At 40.4% G+C, this 24,232-nt stretch overlaps 1 protein-coding gene across 5 annotated transcripts in view; it reads right to left on the bottom strand.

Annotated features, from left to right (window-relative positions):
* Window positions 1-24,232, bottom strand: part of CREBRF (CREB3 regulatory factor) — a 61,520-nt gene that overhangs the window by 31,494 nt on the left and 5,794 nt on the right. For all 5 annotated transcript variants that reach the window (XM_055555053.1, XM_055555051.1, XM_055555052.1 and 2 more), the window contains exons 2-4: window positions 6,079-6,274; window positions 3,681-3,806; window positions 1,152-2,238 (exon numbers count right to left, since the gene is read on the bottom strand). In XM_055555053.1, the coding sequence (XP_055411028.1) occupies window positions 1,152-2,238; window positions 3,681-3,806; window positions 6,079-6,087 (1,222 nt within the window). In that variant the 5' untranslated portion in view covers window positions 6,088-6,274. The remainder of the gene's footprint in view (window positions 1-1,151; window positions 2,239-3,680; window positions 3,807-6,078; window positions 6,275-24,232) is intronic.

Raw genomic sequence — 24,232 nt, 5'->3', positions numbered from 1 at the left:
TTAACTGGCTGAGAGAAAAGTTTTCTTGCTAAGTAGAAAAGACAACTGGTTTTATCGAGACTATACTGAGTACTAAAGAAAACCAAAGAAAATGCATAAACCCTGTTCCTCCACAGCAAAGTACCTTTTCCTTACTTGAAACTCCACCCAAGTCAAACAATTTAGTTTTATCAAATGCATAAATCTAAGCATTTATGCAACAGAAAAATTTCACTAAGACGAAAGTCTCTCAGCAATAATATGCTTCACTGGCCACAATACAGCTACTGCTGCACCTGCTATAGCTAAAAAGCCTTTCTGGAGATTAAATATCAATGTTTATATTGCCCAAAATTCCAACAACAAAAGGGCTCTCTTTGACAATTCATGAAGTTTTTAATAACTTGGTCTTTTATGTAGAAGTTATGGTATTAACATTATTTTTGAAGAATAACTTTCATTTAAATGTGAAGATCTTCACCTCTTTGTGAATTTTTAACTCTATGCCACTTGAAAATACCATTTTCATAAATAAAAACTGCAACCGTGACAAGAGCCGAGCCATGTACATGCTGAAGTGAACCAGTTCCCCACAGGTTTCATTTTCTTTTTCCCTTTTATTTATAATGTGCTGTATATAAACAGAGCAGACTCCTTCATGCTCATTAAATTAAAGCACGTATTTTTATTCAATGGAAAAATACTGTGCAAATGAAAGATGCAGCAGACACAAAGAAAAAGCTGTCTTTTACATTATTCATTAAACAGGCTTCGTTGGTTATTAGGCATGAGTAATACAAACCATCATCACTTGATTCACTATTCTTGGGATTCCAAACTTACCTTAAGTCTAACAGAGGGACAAAGGCAGAAATAGGAATATTTTTAAACCAATCAAGTTTGGCATCTTTGCACAGCTGCTAAAAGAGTGACAAATGAGGTCACTTAACATAAGATAAATTAAGAAGCAGCCCTCAAGGAACCAGCATATGAACCACACATGAGCAAGAATGATTATTTTAAAACTGTTTAAATAGATAAGAACAAGTATATATCCAAGCCAAGATACTAAGTCATTTAATCTCCAAACTCAGACAAAGAAAGTCCATAGCAAAACTTTCTATTTCAAGAGAGTAGGAAACAGTTTGGTAAGCCTCCAAATAATGTAATACCTGGTTCAGAGAAAGTGTCACTAATGTCATCATCCTTGTCATCTTCATAATCCTCTTCCTCTTCTTCCTCTTCCTCGTTTTCAGAAAGTTCGTGCTCGCTGCCAAATCCTTCATCGTGGTCCTCGTCATCAACATCCTCCTCATCCTCCTCATCCTCTTCAGGACTGCATTTGGTTGGCTGTTCACCCAAGTTGTCAGAGACAAAAAGGGAATAATTGTGCTCTTCTTTTTTCTGGGATGAATCTGAGACCGATGTGCTGGCAGAAAGGCTACTACTCTCTCCTGCTGCAACTGACCCAGGCCCCTCCTGAGGCAGGGGGCTGAGTAGTAGTTCCTGGGCTTCTTTAAAAGGCAAGGCTGGAGCGGCATGGCCCTGCAGAGGCTCCGTCCCTTTTTTCTCTGCTCTCTTGGCTACTGCACCACAGTAGCAGGTGTTTTCCTTTGCTGCATCTGCATGAACCTGGCTCGAGAGAGGCCGGCTCTGCTGCACTGGGTTGATCTTTACCTTTGCCTTTTTCACATAGTCTTTACATTCAACATGAAAGTTCACTTTCTCATTATGATACATGTTGGTCTTCACCATGATTTGTGTGCTTGAAGTGGGTTTACTTGCTTTTTGGACACAGTCTGACAAAGGGACCTCAGCTTGAAGAGTCTTAGAAGAACACACAGGGGCAGCTGCTCTGCTTGTGATCTTTTTACCAGGGAATGAAGAGGCCAAGGGATTTTGTTTGACACTGAAAAGTGAGTCAGGGTAATAAAGGGAATCAGAAACAGACTGCGAGTCCTCGCTATTGAGCTGGGCCAGAGTTGGAGTTTTACTTATGACCTCTTCATCTTGGTAAGGGCTGGAAAAGTCATCAAGACCCAAGTAATCCACTTCTTTTGTTCCCCAGATGTCACAGCTGGTTAGTTTGGTGTACTTCGTTAAGTCTTCACAGTATGTATCCCACTGTTCCCAGTTTGAGGTTAAAGTACCCTCATTATCTAGGACATCTGTGAAAGACTCCAGATTTTCAATGTCTTTGCAGTCCTCCAAAGAAAGGAAGTTGTCTCTAGGATTCTGTTGGTAGTTCATCTCTCTATCCTGAGAAAGGTTAAAAAAAAAAAAAAAATCACATACCATATTTAAGGAAAACATTAATAACCTATATCCTCACTTTCATGTATCAGCTAAACAGTACTCAACCTTTGGTCTGTTTTAAGATAAAGACTACTTACATGTCACTCTACCGTTCCATATAGTATCATTTCCTTGGGCAAGGAAAAAAAAAGAGGGAAACTATGTCCCCTGAGAAACTTAGGCATGGTCAAGGGCTCTTGAACTTCACTACAAACACTCTTCCTGAAAAAGTCTACATTTCCTGATCTTTAACTCAGAAAGGATTTGGAGCTCTTCTTAGAAACAAGCTTCATTTATAAAGCAAATAATAAAGGCCTTTCCTTCATAGAAGAATCTGTCCTCCTAAGTCAGAACTTATACACAGAGTGAAGAGCAATCCACAGAGAGCTGAAACTCAGCCACAGAAAGATGAAATCTTTGGAAAGAACCTGTACCAACTCTTGGGCTTGGGGAATAAAATACTTCTCTCATTAGTACTGTACTTCTCATGAGTAGAGATGTAATTTTTAAAATGTCAGTATGACTATGCAGCCATTAACAAGAATATACGTAAGCTCTAATGTATTAAGATGAAAGGCCACTTACCATGTTATGTTAGAAAGAGTTAAGCTACAGAATACTGTATTAATATGTCATACAATTTAAAATATTCATATATTAATTTATTATTAATTATACATGCATAGAAAAACTCAGTTGGTCTTAATTACCTTTAGGGAGAAGGTTTGGTGGGTGGAGGATCAGTAAGAAAATGAGGAAATTTTCTGTTTTCCAGTCTGTTTTTGTTCTGTATCAATTTTTCCATTTGTCTTTCTGTTTTGTTTTTCCTTTTGCTTGCATATGTGTCTTTGTGTGTTTTACCAGTTTTACTGAAGTAGAGTTTACATACAACAAAATTCACCTCTACAAAGTGTACAACTCGATTTTTTTAGTAAATTAACAGACTTGTGTCAGCTTTCCAGTTTTCATATACCTATGCTGCTTAAATTGCATGTAATTTAAATTATTCTTAAGTGTCTATTTACCTCAAGAATAAATGATAAGTATATTCAGATATTGCTTGGAATTGCTATTTTTGCCTTACATTCTCTGTAGTACATGCCTTGCTCAATGTTATCATTCCTAAATATCCTAGCTGAAAAGTCTTTTAACTGTTGGGCTAAAAGATGCCTTCTCACCCTCATTGTCAAAAACTAGATCTAAGAATGTTTAGATAATCTTTCCTCCTACTATTTTCAATGGCTTCATACATCCTGCCAAAATACTATGACTGATACTAATATGCATTAAGTTTGGCCTAATCACATTCTTTTTTATAAAGAAGGCCTAAAAAGGCCTTTATAAATAAAAAAACTATACCTTTACCCCAAATTGATTAAAGCAGAATCCAAGAAAATGTTACTTACCAGTTCATACATGAAATCTGGATCTGAACTGTTTGCTAAGAGATCTGTGCTCATCAGAGTCTGTTCTGAAAAGGTGTGGCTTCGAAAGGCATCCCCAAAAGGCGGATCCATTCCGCTTACACTAGGCTACAACAGAGTGATTTTAATTTTGCAAAGTTAATGACTGCTTCAAGGCCAATTACATACAAGACCCACCCACCATACCTACCAAGTAATTATTTTCAGAACAATTTTGTATTTTTTTTCCGCTTAACATTAAAATAACACTAAGATGCATTAAACATAGGAAAAGGAACAGAGTGGCAACGGTTAATAGTACCTAATTTCTAAAAACTAAAGCTTATTTAGGCACCGGAGTCAGCACATAGTACCCTCATGAGTACTTTTATTTATTAGCTATATAACATGTCTTCAAATCCATCTCTAACAACACTAGCTGTTCTAACTCCACAAAGTAGAGGATCCCCTGCCATTTCCTGGAGTCAGCAGAGGTAGCAAGACAGTCTCACTCTACACTCCTCAATGAATTCAATATCTTATTTCCCCAAACAACTGAAAGACCATTTGGGCATCTCTAGTCCAAAAATGCCTCCAGGAATGTGATGGAGATAGGATAAGCCAAATATCAAAAAATCTGCTGAGTGAGGCCAGTAACTGGAACATGAACTCAGTAGCCTTAATCTTGATCCCTAAGAAGGGTACAATTTCTAGGACAAAATAAGAAAGGGAGAAAATAAAAAGACTCAGCATCCAGAGTTAATGCTCCTTCTTTTTTCTTCATCCCCCCTTTCCCATTTCAGTATCTATACAAAACACTCCAGGGTGAAGTTCAGGCTAACACTCCTAAAAAGTAGCCCACACAAGTCAAAGTCCTCACTTTGAAATCTAACTTGGATAAAGAAAGAAGATGGGAAAGAATAAAAATTCCCTCTTTACCTTTTTGTTATTTTCCAAGTTACTGGCAAAAGTTTAAAATTTATATTATAGTCTACTTGCTTATATTTCTCTATTCATATACATATACTTTCTACCTAACACTGACTGACCCATTTTTATGCACTTTTTCATCATGTTTTTCTTTATGAGTATGTCCCATCCCAGGGATGGGTGGCTCAGTTGTAAAGAATCCACCTACCAATGAAGGAGATGTGGATTCAATCCCCGGGTCGGTAAGATCCCCTGGAGAAGGAAATGGCAACCCACTCCAGTATCCTTGCCTGGGAAACCCCATGGATGTAGGAGCCTGGAGGGCTACAATGTACGGCGTCGCAAACAGTCAGACACAGCTTAGTGACTAAACAACTTCCCACCCCATTCTTTTGTTCCTAATCTTCTGCAACCTGTAGGATGCAAGTTCAAAGTAAGTGTTTTATGGACATAACTTCAAGTATTCACTAAACAGTGAATGAAACTGTGAATGGGAAAGAACTGGAAACAGGTATCTGTAGTCCACTTGCTCTAATGGTTGGGGTGGAGAGAGGCCACTGGTCCACAAACCCCTTTCTTCCTTCACTGCCTGCTGGACCATCTCAGCAAGTTGTTGATTTCCTGTGCTCAAGGCACAGTTCTGCCTGGCCCCACATAAAGCTACCTTACAGTCCCTGGCCTCTCATTATTTCTAGGTTTTTCACTAGCACAAAACGGGAAAGGATAAGAGCTAACCATTGGAGGGGGAAAGGAGGACGTTTGGACATGCAGAGTGGGGAATAGGAGGGTTCATTTATTCTTTCAGTGATTGCCTCAAACCAGTAATTACCATAGCATAAATAGTCACTCTTAGATTTGTTTTGTGGGAAGTATGTGTATGTGTGTGTGTGTGTGTGTATCTGGGAGATATACAGATATATATTATATAGGGGTGGGTGTGTGTGTGTTTACCTGGGGGAGATATATACATATATATATTATATAGGGTTGGGTGTGTGTGTGTGTGTATCTGGGAGATGTGTGTGTGTGTGTGTGTGTGTGTATATATATATATATATATTATATAGGGGTAGGGGTGTGTGTGTGTGTGTGAAAGAGACATTGCAGTCCCTCACCATTTCCTCCTAATTGAATCCGATGGGCATGAAGGAAGAGGAACAATGGGAAACAAGAAGATACAGGGGAATGAAATGGGCTTTCTGTGGCAGATTAATTTCTAGGGAGCTGGTTTAGCCCCCATAAAAGTCAGCGCTTCTGTCACCTTTTAACCAATTTTTCGTTCACATTGCTCCATGTGTCAAGCTCACTGAATTTCAAAGCTGTGGTAAAGGAAGGATATCTATTCAAAGCCAGCTGACAGCAGCAGCAGAATGTCTTTACAAACAGCACAGAGTCGCACTAAGACCCGGAAAACCTACAGACCTGGCAGCAGCAGGACTAGAAAACCCTGCCCCTGCCCTGTGTGGTTTACCTGAGGCATTTCCAAGCCCGGATCCTGAGAGTCTGAGCCCACACTTCTCTTTGTTCTTGTTTGTAGATTCCTTTCCAGCTTTACTTTTATTTCAAGACCAAAGATGATTTTCACAACAAACAGCAGGTTTTCCAGGATGCCTTCAATTCAACTGCTTGGATCACTTGTGTTTTTTTCTTAATAATTCTGTGCGAATCTGTCAAACAACACAAAGTAACTTCACTGAAAATGCCACTAAAAACAAGTTGACCTTTCAAAAAAGACATTAACAAAGAACACTTACCAGCATTGTGATTTTAATATTAAGAATGTGGCTGTTTTTAACAACTATACTGAAATTCAACATCTGTCCCTTTGTTTCTATAATAGGATTGGTCAATAACCAATTGGCACCGTTAAAAAAGAAAAAACAAACATCAACGAAATTAACATAGGCCCATTTTTCCTGTGACCTAAAAATGCATTTTACTTAATGTTAAAATAAAGCTCCCATTCACTTTATGCTTTATATGAGAAAACATAATGTATCAACAATTCCATCTACTGTATAATCAATACTACTAAGTGAATCTACATTTTATGTCCCTCATAAATCTACTAGAAGAACAATGAATACATAATTTAGAATTTAACATATCCTTTACATTAAATGGGCTTCCCTGGTAGCTCAGATGGTAAAGCGTCTGCCTACAATGCTGGAGACCTGGGTTCGATCCCTGGGTCCGGAAGATCCCCTGGAGAAGGAAATGGCAACCCACTCCAGTATTCATGCCTGGAAAATCCCATGGACCAAAGAGCCTGGTGGGCTACAGTCCATGGAGTCACAAAGAGTCCGACACGACAGCGACTTCACTTCACTTCACTTCTACGTTAAATAGGGTTTCCCACGTGGCTCAGCGGCAAAGAATCCGCCTGCCACAGGAGACACAGGTTCAATCCCTGGGTGGGGAAGATCCCCTGGAGTAGGAAACTGCAACCACTCCAGTATTCTTGTCTGGAAAATCCTGTGGATGGGGGAGCCTAGAGGGCTGTGTCCATGGGGTCGCAGAGTTGGACATAACAGAGCACGCGTGCACACACACTACATTCAGTAAAATCACATTCATAAAGGCATATGCAAATTACTCTTTGAGTTATAAGTGAAAGCTGTCCTTGAAGTGAGAATTATTCAAGTTCTGAATATGTGTATGTTGAGAGGGGAAACAGGAATAAGTACTACTTTGCAGAGTGGTTTCAAGGGTTAAACTAAATCACTTCAAATCACCTGGCAAAGGGTCTTGAATGTGGTAGAATCTGACAGGTTAGTTCCCTTTTCCCTCCTCTGTGAAGGCTTTAATCAAGAACTAAACAGCTATACCTACTTCGTCATCTCTTTCTGGACAAGTGGTCCTCAAAGTGTGATCCCAGAACCAGTAGCATCAATATCAACCTGGAAATTTGTTAGAAGTGCAATTCTTGGGCTCTAGCCCAGATCCACTAAGGCAGAATCTGTGCAAGTAGAGCCCAGGAAAGTGTTTTAACAAGCCCTCAGGATGATTCTGCTCCTCCCTAAAATGTGAGAACCTCTGTTTTAAACTGAATTCCTTACTCTCTTCAGTCTAGATGCAGTGTTATTTCTTAGATTGAAGCAGAGTGCCAATTTAAGCTATGCTGCCCTCTGTAGTTAATACATTCTCTGGCCTAGAGGTTTACAGTGGTAAATACCAACTTCAGAGACCTCTTGCTGAACAAATAAGTGAGAGTCAACAAGGACTCAATAACTATTCTACTCAGTTGGATTAGTACTTAAATTGAATTATCATCTGCATTTCTGAGATCTTTGATGGGCTCTTCTCTCTAGCTGGCTGTCATTCCCAGGGCACTGTTCTAGCCTAGGAAATACCTTCAAGTGCTCAACCTGGGCCTAGAAACAGCATGAACTACGCATCTCAATCCAGTGCTACAGTTTAAATGGACCGATGCCTGCTCATGCCAAAGGCTAGTTCTGGCCCAAATGCCCTTTATATGGCTTCATGCCTTGAACCTACTGCTGATATGCAATCTCAGTCCTAACTCTTCCCCTGACTCCTGTGTGAAACAAGGTCAGCTGTCTCTTCCAGATCTATTACTTAGATCCCCCTCCCCAAAAAACACAAAGCACTCAAGCGATGCATTCAACAAAGTGGACTGGTTAGTGCTGTGTGTGTTAGCTGCTCAGCCGTGTCCAACTCTTTTGTGACCCCATGAACTGCAGCCCGCCTGGCTCCTCTGTCCATGGAATTCTCCAGGCAAGAATACTGGAGTGGGTTGCCACCCCTTCTCGGGGAATCTTCCTGATCCAGGGATCAAACCTAGGTCTCCTGCATTGCAGGCAAATTCTTTACCATCTAATCCTGGTCTATAAGCTAGGTCTGGGAGAAAAGTTTGATACTCTTCTAAAACCTGGAAGTTACCCTTTCTAGCAACAGGGTTAAAGGCTCAAGAAGATGTTCAGTTCTCATCAAGATATATTTACTGGCATCTACTATAAACACTATGTACCAACAGCGTGGTTTGGCATTTACTACAGACACCATGTACCAAGAGCGTGGTTTATCAGGGAAACATTGGACTACAAAGGCTAAGTTCCAGTCACAGTTCTCACTTGAAAACTCTACAATATTGGGTAGGTCAATCTTTCTAAATTTCATTTTCTTCATCTCTAGAAAGTAAGTAATATTATTCCTGCTACCAAATTTTCTAAGCCATAAAAATCCCCCCCCCTTTTCTTTTAACCATCTGAGCCACCATTTGTTGGGCTCTTTTACCATCTGAGCCACCAGGGAAGCTATAAAACTTCCATACGAATACAAATATTCATTTAAAATGTTATTTTAAACACATGGCAGTAGAACAAACTTGTCAATGCATTAGCAAAAAGAGCACTTGTTTGGGAGACAAGAGGCTTGGATTCCAGTTTTGATTCCATAATTAAATAGGAGAGTGACCAAGATGTCAGAGTAGAAGGAACCTAAATTCACCATCTCTCATAGGCACACCAAAATCACAACAATCTGCAGAACAAACACTGTTGAAGAAGACTGAAACCTACCAGAAAAGATCCTCAACAGCTAAAGACATAAAGACAGGAAACCACAATGAGATCAGTACAAGGAGCAGACTTGCAATATAATCAAATTCCATATCCCTGAGATTGGCCAACCACACACGGGAGAATGATTACATTACAGAGATTCCCCCACAGGAGTGGGAGTTCTAAGCCCCACATCAGGGACCCCAGCCTTGGGATCTGGCACCAGGTAGAGGAGCTTCTAGAGCATTTAGCTTTGAAGGCCAGCAGAGCTTAACTGTAGAAGCTTCCCAGGGAAACAGCAATTTCACTCTTAAAGGCTGCACTGCTGCTGCTGTTGTTCAGTCGCTCAGCCGTATCCAACTCTTTGCCACCCCATGGACTGCAGCACGCCAGGCTTCCCTGTCCATCACCAACCCCAGAGCTTGCTCAAACTCATGTCCATTGAGTCAGTGATGCCATCCAACCATCTCATCCTCTGTTGTCCCCTTCTCCTCCTGCCTTCCATCTTCCCCAGCATCAGGGTCTTTTCCAATGACTCAGTTCTTTGCATCAGGTGGCCAAAGTATTGGATCTTCAGCATCAGTCCTTCCAATGAGTATTTAGGACTGACTTCCTTTAGGATTGACTGGTTTGATCTCCTTGCAGTCCAAGGGACTTCTCAAGAGTCTACTCCAACACCACAGTTCAAAAACATCAATTCTTCGGTGCTCAACTTTCTTTTTGGTCCATCTCTCACATCCATACATGACTACTGGAAAAACCATAGCTTTGACTAGATGGACTTTTGTCAGCTGAGTAATGTCTTTGCTTTTATTATGCTGTATAGGTTTGTAATAGCTTTTCTTCCAAGGAGCAAGTTTCTTTTAATTTCATGGCTGCAGTCACCATCTGCAGTGATTTTAGAGCCCAAGAAAATAAAATCTGTCCATTGTTTCCCCATCTACTATTTGCCATGAAGTGATGGGACCAGATACCACGATCTTAGTTTTCTGAATGCTGAGTTTTAAGCCAGCTTTTTCACTCTCCTCTTTCACCTTCATCAAGAGGCTCTTTAGTTCCTCTTCACTTTCTGCCATAAGGGTGGTATCATCTGCATATCTGAGGCTGTTGATATTTCTCCCAGCAATCTAGTAGTAGAAAACTACTGGAGCTCATCCATGAATTTGGTAAAGTCGCTGAATACAAAATTAATATACAGAAATCTGTTCCATTTCTGATTACTAACAAAGAAATATCAGAAAGAGAAATTAAGGAAACAATCCCATTTACAATCATGTCAGAAAGAATTAAATACCTAGGAATAAGCCTACCTAAGGAGACAAAACACCGGTACTCCAAAAACTATAAAATGTTAATGAAAGAAACTGAAGATGACACAGATGAAAAAGATATACCATGTTCTTGGACTACAAAAATCAATATTATTTAAACGACCATACTACCAAAGGCAATCTACAGAATTCAAAGAAATCCCTATCAAATTCACAGAACTGGAACAAAAAAAAATTTTTTTAATCTGTAAGATTAAAAGACCCTGAGTTGCCAAAATAATCTTGAGAAAGAAGAATGGAGCTGGAGGAACCAAACTCTTTAGACTACTTTAAAGTCACAGTAATCAGAACAGGATGGCACTGACACAAAAAACAGACACACAGATCAACGGACCAGGGCAGAAGGCCCAGAAACAGACCCACACACTCACGGTCAGTCACTCTGTGACCAAGGAGGCAAGGACATACAATGAGGAAAAGACAGTCTCTACGTGGTGCTGTGAAAACTGTACACTTCATGCAAAAGAATGAAATTAGCACATTCTCTAACACCATATACAAAATAAAATAATCCACTCAAAATGGATTAAAGACCTAAATGTTAAGGCCAGATATTATAAACTCCCTAGAGAAAACATAAGCAGAACACTCTGAAATAAATCACAGTGATTTTTGGGGCGATTCATCTCCTAGAGTAATGGAAATAAAAACAAAAATAGAATCTGCCTGTCGATGGAGGAGCTGAAGAAGAGCCTCTGGTTTGATACTTGGATTGGGAAGATCCCCTAGAAAAGGAAATGGCAACCCAGTCCAGTATTCCTGTCTGGGAAATCCCATGGACAGAGGAGCCTGGCAGGCTACAGTCCATGGGGTCACAAAGACTTGAACACAACCGAACAACTGAGGGCACACACACAGCTAAATTTAAAAGCTTTTGCACAGCAAAGGGAACCATAAACAAAAAAAGACAACCGAGGAACTGGGAGAAAACATTTGGAAACAACACTATCAACAAAGGATTAATTTCCAAAATATACAAACAGCTCATACAGCTTAATAACAAAAAACAAACAACCCAATCAAAATATAGGCAGAAGATCTAAATGGACACTTCTCCACAGAAAACATACAGCTAGCCAAGATGCACATGAAAGATGCTCAATGTCACTAATTATTAAAGAAATGCATATCAAAACTACAATTAAGTATCACTGTATGGCAGTCAGAATGAGCATCATTAAAAAAATCTACAGACAATAAATACCAAAGAGGTTATGGGGAAAAAGGAATTCTCATATATTGCTGGTGGGAATGTAAACTGGTGTAAACACTATGGTGAATAGCATGGAGATTCCTTAAAAAACTAAAAACGGAGTAATCATATGATCCTATAATCCCATTCTTGGGCATGTATCTGGAGAAAACTCTGATTTGAAATATACATGTACCACAACATTCACTGCTTCACTATTTACAGTAGTCAAGACATGAAGGCAACCTAAACATCCACTTACAAGAGGAAGGGATAAAGATGTGGTATACAATGGAATACTACTCAGCCATAAAAAATAACGGAATGCTGACATCTGCAGCAGCATCAATAGACTTAGAGATTATCATATTAAGTGAAGTGTCCCAGATAGAGAAAGAAAAACCGTATGATATAGCTTATTTCTGGAATCTAAAGAAATTATACAAATAAGCTTATTTACAAAACAGAAATGAACTCACAGACATAGAAAGCAGACTTTTGGTCATCAAAGGGAGGTGGGGGAGATGAATTAGGTGTCTGGGATTAACATATACACTATTATATATAAAGTATATAACCAACAAGGACCTACTGAAGAGCATGGGGAACCATGCTCAGTATTCGTAATAACCTATAAGGGAAACAAACCTCAAAAAGAATACATATATATGTGTGTATGTGTATATACATACATATGTGTGTATAACTGAATCTCTTTGCTGTACACTTGAAACTAATACAGTACTACACATTAACTATATTTGAATTAAAAAAAAACTAAACAGCCTTATGAATTAGAATAAGTTGCTATTTCTCATCTCCCAGACTGAGGAATTACAATTATTCTCTCTTAACTATGTAATAGAGATGTTATGAGATTTAAATGATATATTAAATTAAGATGTAGTAATGAAATAGATCTGAAAGGTGATTATTATCAATACGTATATTTTGCCAATGCATTATTTTCTCCCACAGCTAGTCCAGCTCAGAAACTCAACATCTGTGACAGCTGTTAGCAACAAGGCTGTATATTTTCAAGACACCAATTCCCAAAGACAGGGTATCCACTATGCAGAGAATGGAGCTTGTTCTCCTGGGGAAAAGGTCTTCAGTTGCTCCTCCTAGTCTCTTAAGCTAAGCTAAGTCACTTCAGTCATGTCCGACTCCGTGTGACCCCATAGACGGCAGCCCACCAGGCTCCCCCGTCCCTGGGATTCTCCAAGCAAGAACACTGGAGTGGGTTGCCATTGCCTTCTCCAATACATGAAAGTGAAAAGTGAAAGTGAAGTCGCTCAGTTGTGTCCGACTCAGCGACCCCATGGACTACAGCCCACCAGGCTCCTCCATCCATGGGATTTTCCAGGCAAGAGTACTGGAGTGGGGTGCCATTAGGTGGCAGCAAACAGGATGAGATGTGGGTCAATTCTACCCCAGGCAGCAGGGCCTTTATAGTGACAATAAACTCACCCAATCTCTAAAACTGATGACTCAAGCTCACAATACCAACTATCCTCATCCCCAGCATTTTGCACCCATTTCACAGAAATGCTTGGTACTATTCCAAACATCTACTGTGAAACAACCAAGAAGAGACAAACTCCCTGACCAAAGCTGCAAGAGAAAAAAAAAAAAAAGAACAGGGGCTTCTACAGCAGTCACCATTAAACAGAGTCTTCCATAATGACAACTGCTCCCGAACTATCTCCTATACAGAAGGCACATTAGATGGCCAGGTAACACTGGGGAGGAAGGTGTAGTAACACGCTTCCGGGGAAGCCTTCACACTTCTGTGGGCTCAAGAATATCCATATTCTACTCAAAGTTTTTGATATTAAAGCATGTAAAAAGTTAATGATCATTTCCACATGTCTGACCTAAGGAATATTTGTTCCTAAGAATTTTAAACGGTTACCCAACAGAAGTGTTGTGAGGTTAGGAAAATATCACGTTAAAGCTGTTACACTGCCTTTATGCAGAATCTCTTAGAAACTTTAAGATACTAGCTTCTAATGTGCATTATAAATCACCAATAGATGAACAGAGCAGATCTCATTTCTCAAACTTATTTGATCATAAAATCCTCCACCCTGCCCTCAAGCTGACCTCAAGGACTGGTGGTTACGCCAGAAAGAAACAAAAACCCAACAATGACAGCTAGGGGAAAGGCTAAATTAATTCCCCTAGTTATTACTTCCTCATTCACAGCTCTAGCTCACTAGTCCCCAGTACAGTTTTATGAGTCTTTCAAGAGAGAGGACTGTGGTCCATCAGAAATAATATTTACCAATAGATTTTCTGTACTTGGGCTCATTCAAGACTACTCAACAAGAGCTCCTAGGTGCAGGAAGATACTTCAGTAACAGAGAACTACTTTTCTAAAGCATCATCCTAAAAGATGATGCTGTGAAAGTGCTGCACCCAGTATATCAGCAAATTTGGAAAACTGAGCAGTGGCCACAGGACTGGAAAAAGTCAGCTTTCATTCCAATCCCAAAGAAAACAATGCCAAAGAATGTTCAATTACCACACCATTGCACTCATCTCACATGCTAGCAAAGTTATGCTCAAAATTCTCCAAACAAGGCTTCCAACAGTATGTGAATGGAGAACTTCCAGATGTTCAAGCTGGATTTAGAAAAGGCAGAGGAACCAGAGATCAAATTGCCAACATCTGCTGGATCATCGAAACAGCAAGAAAGTTCCAGAAAAACATCTACTTCTGTTTTATTGACTACACCAAAGCCTTTGACTGTGTGGATCACAACAAACTGTGGGAAATTCTTAAAGAGATGGGACTACCAGACCACCTGACCTGCCTCCTGAGAAATCTGCATGCAGGTCAAGAAGCAACAGTTAGAACCTGACATGGAACAACGGACTGGTTCCAGATTGGGAAAGAAGTACATCAAGGCTACACTGTCACTCTGCTTATTTAACTTCTATGCAGAGTACATCATGCAAAATACCAGGCTGGATGAATACAAGCTAGAATCAAGATTGCCGAGAGAAATATCAATAACCTCAGATATGCAGATGACACCACCCTTATGGCAGAAAGCGAAGAGGAAGTGAAGATCCTCTTGATGAAAGCGAAAGAGAAGAGTGAAAAAACTGGCTTAAAACTCAACATTTAAAACACTAAGATCATGGCATCTGGTCCCATCACTTCATGGCAAATAGATGGGGAAACAACGGAAACAGTGACAGACTTTATTTTCTTGGGCTCCAAAATCACTGCAGATGTTGACTGCAGCCATGAAATTAAAAGACACTTGCTCCTTGGAAGAAAAGCTATGACCAAGATAAACAGCATATTAAAAAGCAGAGACATTACTTTGCCGACAAAGGTCCATCTAGTCAAAGCTATGATTTTTTTCCAGTAATCATGTATGGATGTGAGTTGGACCAAAAAGAAAGCTGAGCACCAAAGAATTGATGCTTTTGAACTGTAGTGTTGGAGAAGACTCTTGAGAGTCCCTTGGACTGCAAGATCATCGAACCAGTAAATCCGAAAAGAAATGAGTCCTGAAAATTCATTGGAAGGACTGATGCTGAAGCTGAAGCTCCAATATTTTGGCCACCTGATGCGAAGAACTGACTCACTGGAAAAGACTCTGATGCTGGGAAAGACTGAAGGCAGGAGGAGAAGGGGACGACAGAGGATGAGATGGTTGGATGGCATCACTGACTCAATGGACATAAGTTTGAGCAAGCTCTGGGAATTGGTGATGGGCAGGGAAGCCTGGCATGCTGCAGTCCACGGGGTCGCAAAGAATCAGACATGACTGGACAACTGAGTTGACTTCTCTAAAGCAATGAGATGGGCTGAATGATTTATTTATAAGCAGCACCAGTATCACTTGAAGGCAGTCACAGCTTCAATCGCTTTCACAGCCCTCCCCACCAGACCCTACCCTAAGTTTTTCTGGTTTTCCATTTGAATACACATTGAGGCTTACTATGTTCATTAGGCAAAGTGAAAGGTCAAGCAGGATGACAGGAAAGGTCAGAAGACTTTGTGTAAAGGTTCATTCTCGAGACTGCTCACAACACTAATCCAAACTTTAAAAGCCAAACCCCAAGAGCTGACTAGTGTGACCCACGCAGCTCACACATATCCAAGAGCTCCTAAATTGTGCCCCTTCCTAATCTGAGGGTTCCAGCTAATTCCTAAGAGTCCATATATTAAAAAAAAGTTGACATCGAGAAAAATATTGTTGTTTAGTCACTAAGTTGCATCCAGCTCTTTGCGACCCCATAGACAGTAGCCCACCAGGCTCCTCTGTTCACGGGATTTCCCAGGCAAGAATAATGGGAGAGGGTTGCCATTTCCTTCTCCAGGCAAGAGACATAAAAATTGCTTTCTAAATGAAAATCCTTATCAATAGGCCAATACTGTATATATGATGGTTAGAGTCCCTAGAGGTCCCCTTCTATGTGGCACCAACTTAGGCCACGGCTCTTTTTTATTATCTTGAAGAAACCAGTTCCTCACAATGGTAAGCAGCACGCCTGAATCATCAGAATAGATGTTAAAAAAATCTGACACACCCATCCAGGATGGTTAACAGCCAAATAACGGAAAATAACAAGTGTTGGTGAGGATATGGAAAAATCAGAAACGCTGTGCACTGCTGATGGGAATGTGAAACAGTACAGCTGAGAAACAGTTCAGTGATTCCTCAAACAGCTAAACACAGAATTACTGTCTGATCTGGAAATTCCACGTCTGGATACATACCCAAAGAAATCGAAGGCAGGAACTCAAACAGACACATGTACACCCATATTCACAGCAGCATTATTCACAAGAGCCAAAAGGAAGAACAATCCCAGTGGTCATTAACAGATGCACACAGTGGCGCATTATTCAGTCATAACAGGAATGCCGTTCTGATACATGCTACAACATGGATGAGCTTTGCAAACAGCATGCTAAGTGAGACAAATCAGACACACGAGACAAGTATTATACGATTCCACTTAAATGAAGTACCAGAAAAGGCAAATTCATGGAGAGAGAAAGAAGAGAGGCTACCAGAGGCCGGGAAAGTTATTGTTTACTGGGTAAAGAATTTCTGTTTGGGGTGATGAAAATATTCTAGATATTTCAGAACAGTGGTGATGGTTACACAAAACTGTCAATGCACTTAATGCCACTGAATTATACACAATGTGGTTTAAATGGTAAAATTAATGTTTATTTTACCACAAGCCAAAATTTTATGATTATCATTATTCTGACTTGCCACACACAGCTTACAGGATCTTTGCTCCCTGACCAGGGATTGAACCTGGGCTTCCTGCAGTGGCAGCACAGAGTCCTAATGACTGCCAGCGAATTCCCCACTAGAATTTTTTTAAACAACTTTAGTGGTAAGAAAGGCCATCACATTTATACTGTTATATAATTTATATATCATGGTTTATTTTGATCGTTCCTAAATGCTGCTAGCTATGTTCATCATTTCTTTCATGTGGCAGAGTTCTTGGGTTCTCTCTCTGTAGGTGGTAACCATCCTGACCCCTAATTTAAATAAATCGTTTCCCCTGCGATTTAATCCCCAAGATGAAAGAAAGGGAAGGGGGAGAGGAAGGAAAGACCGCCACACATTCCATCCAAACTGCTACACTTCAAATGCCCCACTCAACAATTCTTTTCCTTTAGAAAACTACTTACCACGAGTTGAACAAAACAGACCTGCAGAGGCTTACTAGATCAAGCTGTTTTACCAGTCACCAAACCACTGAGGACGCAGAGGCTGACTATGCAAGGGATTCATTATAGAAAACGTGGGGGCTGTGTTCTCCCTTCATCACATCGTGTAAACCCTATGAACCTGTCACTCCTTTCTACCCTTCAACAGCAGCTCTCTAGAGTCCAACATATGGGAAACAAGCAAGCAAATTTCAAACTAGATGGTTATCCTAAACAGATGTTAATCCAGTCAGGATGTGATCCTCCAGTCATAACACCTTGTGAACTCATCCCTGGGCAGCTCAATAGTCTCCTTTTATCCTCACACTCAGGATTCTAAAAATAAGGAGGTAAATCGGGTTGGTGGCAACACTTTAATTAAGTAAAACAGTTAAAACCACGTTTTCCTGAAAATCCTGAAGAGCTGAGAAAATATACTAAATCTCAAAAGTGATCTCTCCTTGGAATGCTGTCTTAGAGAAAGACACAAGCCCTCTCAGAGAATTCCTTTCCAAAATCTTTGTTGTTCAGTTGCTAAGTCATGTCTGACTCTTTGCAACCCCATGAACTGCAGCACCCCAGGCTTCCTGGGCCTTTCCTATCTCCCAGAGCTTGCTCAGACTCATAGCCACTGAGTCAGTGACGCCATCCAATCATCTCATCCTGTCACTCCCCAAACTCTGGCTCAACGATAACCAGAGACAACACATGACAGCTTATTTAAACCACTTTCGGAACCAATAAGAAAGACTAAGAAGGCAGGTTTCTTTCAGTGTGAGTTGAATGGGAAGAGTTTTTATTTCTGAAAACCATCAGCTATTAAATACTAGGGTCTTTCTGCAGTCTTAATACCTGCCAATTAAGTTGTTTGAACCATAAGAATAAAGACAGAACCAAAGAATGCATTTCTAACCACAGCCGCCCTTGACAGCTCGTGACAAATGCTCAGTTTCTATTTGGTGCTACTGTTCACAGATTACGAAGCACACTACCATACCCTGCCACTGAATACAGCCCGGTGGAGTGATTAGGGTTAGTTATCAGCATCATCAGCACCCTCGCCCTCTGTCCAACCGCCGGACTCTAATTCAAAAAGTTCACCAACGATGGGTTGTCCAAGGTCATTAAGTAAATGGATGCCTCTGTGCAAACTATCGGACTGTCTCTATCGTCAACGTCTCAAAGGTCATCTCCAAAGGCATCCCAAATCTGTGTCTTCATCCTAAACACACCAGTGAACCATCTCTACTATCTGAGACCCAGGTATTTTCCTGGATCACTTACAGCCCATGACCTCAGACACAACACGCCACCTCCCCACTCAAAGGTTTTTTCTGTCAACAGTACCACCATTATCAGACGTTCAGGCGTGTGACACTGATCTCAGCCTTGACTCTCTTCCTCCTCCCCACTTGCTGTGTTTTAAATGACGTCAGCCTCTTTATTAAAAATATACCCACAATTTAACCTTGTACAGAGGGTGCATGTACCTGTCTGACTTTGCCTTTCCCACTTTCTCAACCCCTGCTTGGAACCTTATCATTTTCTATTTACTGTCCCAATAACTGCCCTACAGATCTCTTTGCTTCCAACCTTTCCCTCTCTCCACTTCTTATGCTCCATTATCAAATTATTCTCCCTAAACTACCACATCATATTAGCAATGTGCTGGTAAGTTTTCAGCAACGAACATTATCTCCTGGATAATGTTCAAAATACTCAGATACAAGGAAACTATCTTTCAATACCCCAACTTCCACCCCTCTCTAATAAGTATAACAATAAATCTTACAATCTCCCCCAAGTCCTCAGTTACAATCCCACTTCACTAAGGATCTCCAGCAGTGAGACTCCGGCTTTTCATGCCTTTGCTTATGTTTTTCCTCTTTCTTCTCCCAAACGCTTGCCTTTTCTATCAGAGACTGTAAAATCTTTAAGAATGACTATTATATCTCATGTCTACTACTACAGTGTCAAGAGTAATGCTTTGCTCAGCACAAGCATCCAGACAAGAGTTCCATGAATAGGAAACCTCCTAAGACCACAGGTCATTCTAGATAAGGAGTCAGAGGCGTGTCATTCTTCATACAGAAAGAGGACATTACAAAGAAGTCATTCAATATATATTTATTAAGCATCTTTCATGCGCTCCGAAGTATCTTGTACAAGCTTCTACAAGCTTGTTAATTTGAGTCTTGAACCACTCCTGAATTTTTTTTTTTTAATTTCCAGGAAGAGTACTGTTCAAATATCAGTCAAATATCAGTCAATTTTAAAGATAGTAAATAATTTTTGTCTAGGGAGGAGAGAATAAAGGAAAGAACAGGATTAAAACTTCTTTAAACCAACTGAATCCAGGCACTAGACTAATGCATGTTACACTATTCTCTCTCCTTTGCTTTCTCTATTTCACACACACACATTTGTAACTAAGACAAATATTTTATTCAGGTTCAACACTGGAGTTTTAAGGAATCATTTCACTTTCTGAGCTGTTCTGCAAAAATCTACAAAACATAAAAAGGAACAATACAATTAAAGGTAGCAGCACAAAAACAGCAGTGCGTGTGAGAGCACACCTGAGCCACGCAGCAGCGTTGTCAGGGAGACACCCACTTGGGGCCGACCCTAACAGCGCCAGTGCTCTGGCAATCAGAGATCTGGGCCCTTCCTCAAAGTTTATTGTCTCCTGACTCCCTTCTCAGAGTTGATGCTTTTCAAAAGTAGCATGAATGTATATACACTAGAGGCAATTTTTAAATTCCCTTCAAATTCCTTCCTAGCGTGAAATGGGCTATTATATGCCACTGGCTCAGGACTATACAGGTACAGAGGTTATGGCCCAAGGGCTACAGAGGTTGTAAATACAGTTGAATACACTGAGAAATGGTGGCTGCCTCTTTGGCTCCACTACTCCTGAAAGGGTTTCTCTGGTAGCTCAGCAGTGAAGAATCTACTGGCCAAGCAAGAGATGTGGGTTCAATCCCTGGGAAGATTCCCTGGAGAAGGAAATGGCAACCCATTCCAATATTCTTGCCTGGAAAATCCCTTGGACACAGGAGCCTGGCAAGATACAGTTCATGGAATTACAGGAGTCCAACATGACTGAGTGACTAAATAATCACAACAAAATGAGAAGCAAACTCTAGATTCAAGATAAAAAGTTCTGCTGAGTATCTGGGATTTTGTTCCACATTCTCACCTGTCTTATCTGTAAATACAAGAATTCCCCAGGGATACTGTGATTCATGATAATATGTAAAGAATCTAGCCCTGGCACAAAACAGACACTCAATAAATGGTGGCTATTTTTTGTTTTCTGATTCCTTCCTTAGTATAAGATGTTCCTCAGATATGGCTGCTACTGAATATACAAACCTAAATTCAACATGGAATCCTAACTTGAATTCCAAACTTAATTATCACAAACCCAGCTGCCTGAATCTAGGGTGAATAGAGGATATGCAGGCAGCACAGGCCATGTGACACCCTCACTCCCGCTGTGTGAGGGTGAGATGTCCATTATGCCGGTTTAATCAGCAAAACAATCTTTGGGTTCACAAAGTAGTTCATAAAGTTGCAAACTAGTCATCTCTGTACACAATAAAGAACTGGAGAAAAAGTTACAAGGAAAAGGGCTTCTTCTGAGATTATTGCTCTTTTCTTCAAAAAAATCACATACATTTTACCTCTTTTTATAGTCATTTATACTGGCTTCACCAAAGAGTCTGAGTAACTGGAGGGAATAGATTTATACAAAACTTATCTTTGTACTTAAAAGACCTTAAACAGTTTCTGAAGAACACACACACATACACATACAGTTTAATCTACACTATACTTGTCTCAACAAGGTTCAGAATAAATCAAAACAAAGGAGGTAGACTATCCCAACTGCTGAGAAAACATAGCTTTGAATAGAATCAGCAGCTAACAGCAGAGAAATTCAAAGAGTAACCAGAACCTGGTCCCATTCTTCCATTAGACACTCATAATTCTTACGTCCCCCCAAGGAGAGTAAAGAAGAAAATTCATTTACAGTAACTTAATAGTTTTTAACTTGGGAGTTTGGGAAACCAGCAAGTTATTGTGCTAAGGTATAAAACAAGGTAACAAGAGCCTAATAAGGTCACTCTACTAAGACTATGTACAATTTAAAACAAGAGACAAAAACTGCAGCTGTTTCTTTCTTTGTTCATTTTTGTTTGGCTGTGTGGCTTGTAGGTTCTTAGTTCCCCAACCAGGGACTGAACCTGGGTGTTGACAGTGAAAGTACTGAGACCTAACCATTGGACCACTGGGGAATTCTCAAAAAAACTGAAAATTTAAAGCAAAGTTTTCAAACTCAATCACAGCCATAGATCAATGCCTAACTATGGATTTTGTTCAGCCGACACAGTAGTGTCTGTAAAAAGTTAAATTTTAACTGTCAGAACTTGAATTGGAAATCTCATATAAAATTTCTGTATCGTTACCAAATACCTCTCTCTTGAGGGGGAAAAACAGACCTGACAACACTGGGCACATACTCCCAGCACGATCACCTGAACTGGAGTTGAGAGCCATCACTTGACATTGGCCTGTGCTTTCCAGCTTGCTCCAGTCACCATCCAGTCCTATTTCACAGGTGGAAAATCTTCAAGATTCTCAAAACGACATGCACGCATGCTAAGTTGCTTCAGTCATGTCCAACTATAAGGTACCCCATGGACTCTAGCCTGCCAGACTCTGCTGTCCATGGGGACAGACAAGAGTACTGGCAAGAATACTGGAGTGGGTTGCCATGCCCTCCTCCAAAGGCTGTTCCTGGCCCAAGGATCGAACCCACATCTCTAATGTCTCCTGCACTGGCAGGCGGCTTCTTTACCACTAGGTGCCACCTGGGAAACCCCTCAAAACCACAGCTGGCAAAAAGCCTGTTTGTTGAGTATAGCTAACTCCAGGACTTTCTTAAGTTCTCAATCATTTCACAACTCTACCTCCAGGTGAAATGTAATGTGAAAACAGGTATTTAAAAGAACTATACAGGAATGTCTATAGCATCTTTATTCACAATAACCTAAAAGCTGAAAGCAGCCCAAATAGCCATCGACTGGTAAATGGATAGACTGTGGTACATCCATATGATAACAAGTACTCAGCTGATACTTTAAACAACATGAATAAATCTCAAAAGCATTATGTTAAGTAAAAGCAGTCAGACTCATAAGACAACAGATTCTATGACTGTACTTATATGAAATTACAAAAAAGAAAAAACTGTGGTGACGGCAAGTAAACAGTAATTGCAGCCGGAGTGCAGAGGGGCATGAGGGGACTTTCTGTGGTGATGGAAATATTCCATATCATGACTGTAGAGGAGGTTAAATAACTGCACACATTTGTCAAAACTAAAAATTGAGTGAATTTATAAAACCTGTACCTCAATAAAGCTAGTTCTAAAAAGAGGCATTCAAAAAATACTATAAAACTACAGAGAAGAGTACTACTATCTCTACCTGGTAAAGTTTGGGAAAATTTCAGGAAAAGGTGAGATTTGAATTGGGTCTCGTCACAGAACAAGTTTAAGGCACATAAGAAGTAAAAAACACAAAATATAAGTAGTAATATTCTGCACTGTAGCCTATGAGAAGAGGCATCTCTGAATACAAAGGAAAAATACGTCAAAAAAGGAAATTCACAGAAATGAATAATTAGTACCTGGATAAGTATCAAAGGCAAGTTGATCACACAAGATTTCCCAAGAGGGAATCAACTCAGACATTTACTGCTGTTTATATGCAAAATTAACAGTACCGTGAAAGAATTTTTGTTTTCTTTTCAAACAAAGCAAAAAGAAAAGGAAGAAAAGGAAAAGGAACCTAAAGAGAGTGAAGGAAGGGATGGAGGCGAGATGAAGGTAAGGGACACACTGCGTCAGAATCAAGGGCACCTGGTGCCCACAGACGAGAAAAGAGAAAAAGGGAGGCATGTCAGGCCGTGATGAGGGGCTAAAAGGAGAACTAAAAACCAAGGGAAAGAGACCAAAGTCAGAGTGCAGGAGAACAGAGAACAGAGGCCTGGGACTGCAAAGCAGCCCAGTGGAATCAGAGAGAAGGGAGAGCAGGAGAGTTCTTCCCCCACCCCCTCCAATCGCACAAAGCAGCCCCTTCCCTTCCTGTCTCTCCTCTGCTGAAGAGGAGGTTAAATAACTGCACACATTTGTCAAAACTAAAAATTGAGTGAATTTATAAAACCTGTACCTCAATAAAGCTAGTTCTAAAAAGAGTCTTCCCATACCCAACCCCACTCCATACATCTTGTACACCCTTCAGACTTCTCTGATTTCTTTCACTAGTCTTCAAATCCCAGTTTAAATGCCATCTTGTCTGGGAAGCTTTTCCAACTTTTCCAGGCAGAATCCACGTTCTAAATACCATAATGTTGAACTGTAGTATCTGTCTCCTCTACTAGTCTATGGGCAACTCCAGCAGAGGAGTCAGTAGCGAGGATGAAACCTTTACTAAAGAGCAATTTGAAAAACTATAAAGTCCACCTAGTCTTCTACAACGATTCCCAGGTGACTCAGTGGTAAAGAATCTGCCTGCCAAGCAGGAGATGCAGGCATGATCCCTGGGTCGGGAAGATCCCCTGGAGAAGAAAATGGCAACCCACTCCAGTATTCTTGCCTAGAGAATTCCATGGACAGAGGAGCCTGGCAGGCTACAGTCCACTGGGTCGCAAAGAGTAGGACACAACTTTGAGATTAAACTAATAAGTCTTTCACAACAAGTCTTAAAGCAGGCTCCTTGAAGCTTTTCTGTTTAAAGGCTACAGTGAGGGAATCCCCTGGTGTTCCAGGAGTTAGGACTTGGTGCTTTCACTGCCAAGGGCCCAGG

The sequence above is a fragment of the Bubalus kerabau genome, chromosome 18, assembly GCF_029407905.1.
Source record: "Bubalus kerabau isolate K-KA32 ecotype Philippines breed swamp buffalo chromosome 18, PCC_UOA_SB_1v2, whole genome shotgun sequence".
Lineage (NCBI taxonomy): Eukaryota > Metazoa > Chordata > Mammalia > Artiodactyla > Bovidae > Bubalus > Bubalus kerabau.
Note: the sequence above shows the minus strand (reverse complement) of the source record. Positions and strands in the feature narration are given on the sequence as shown.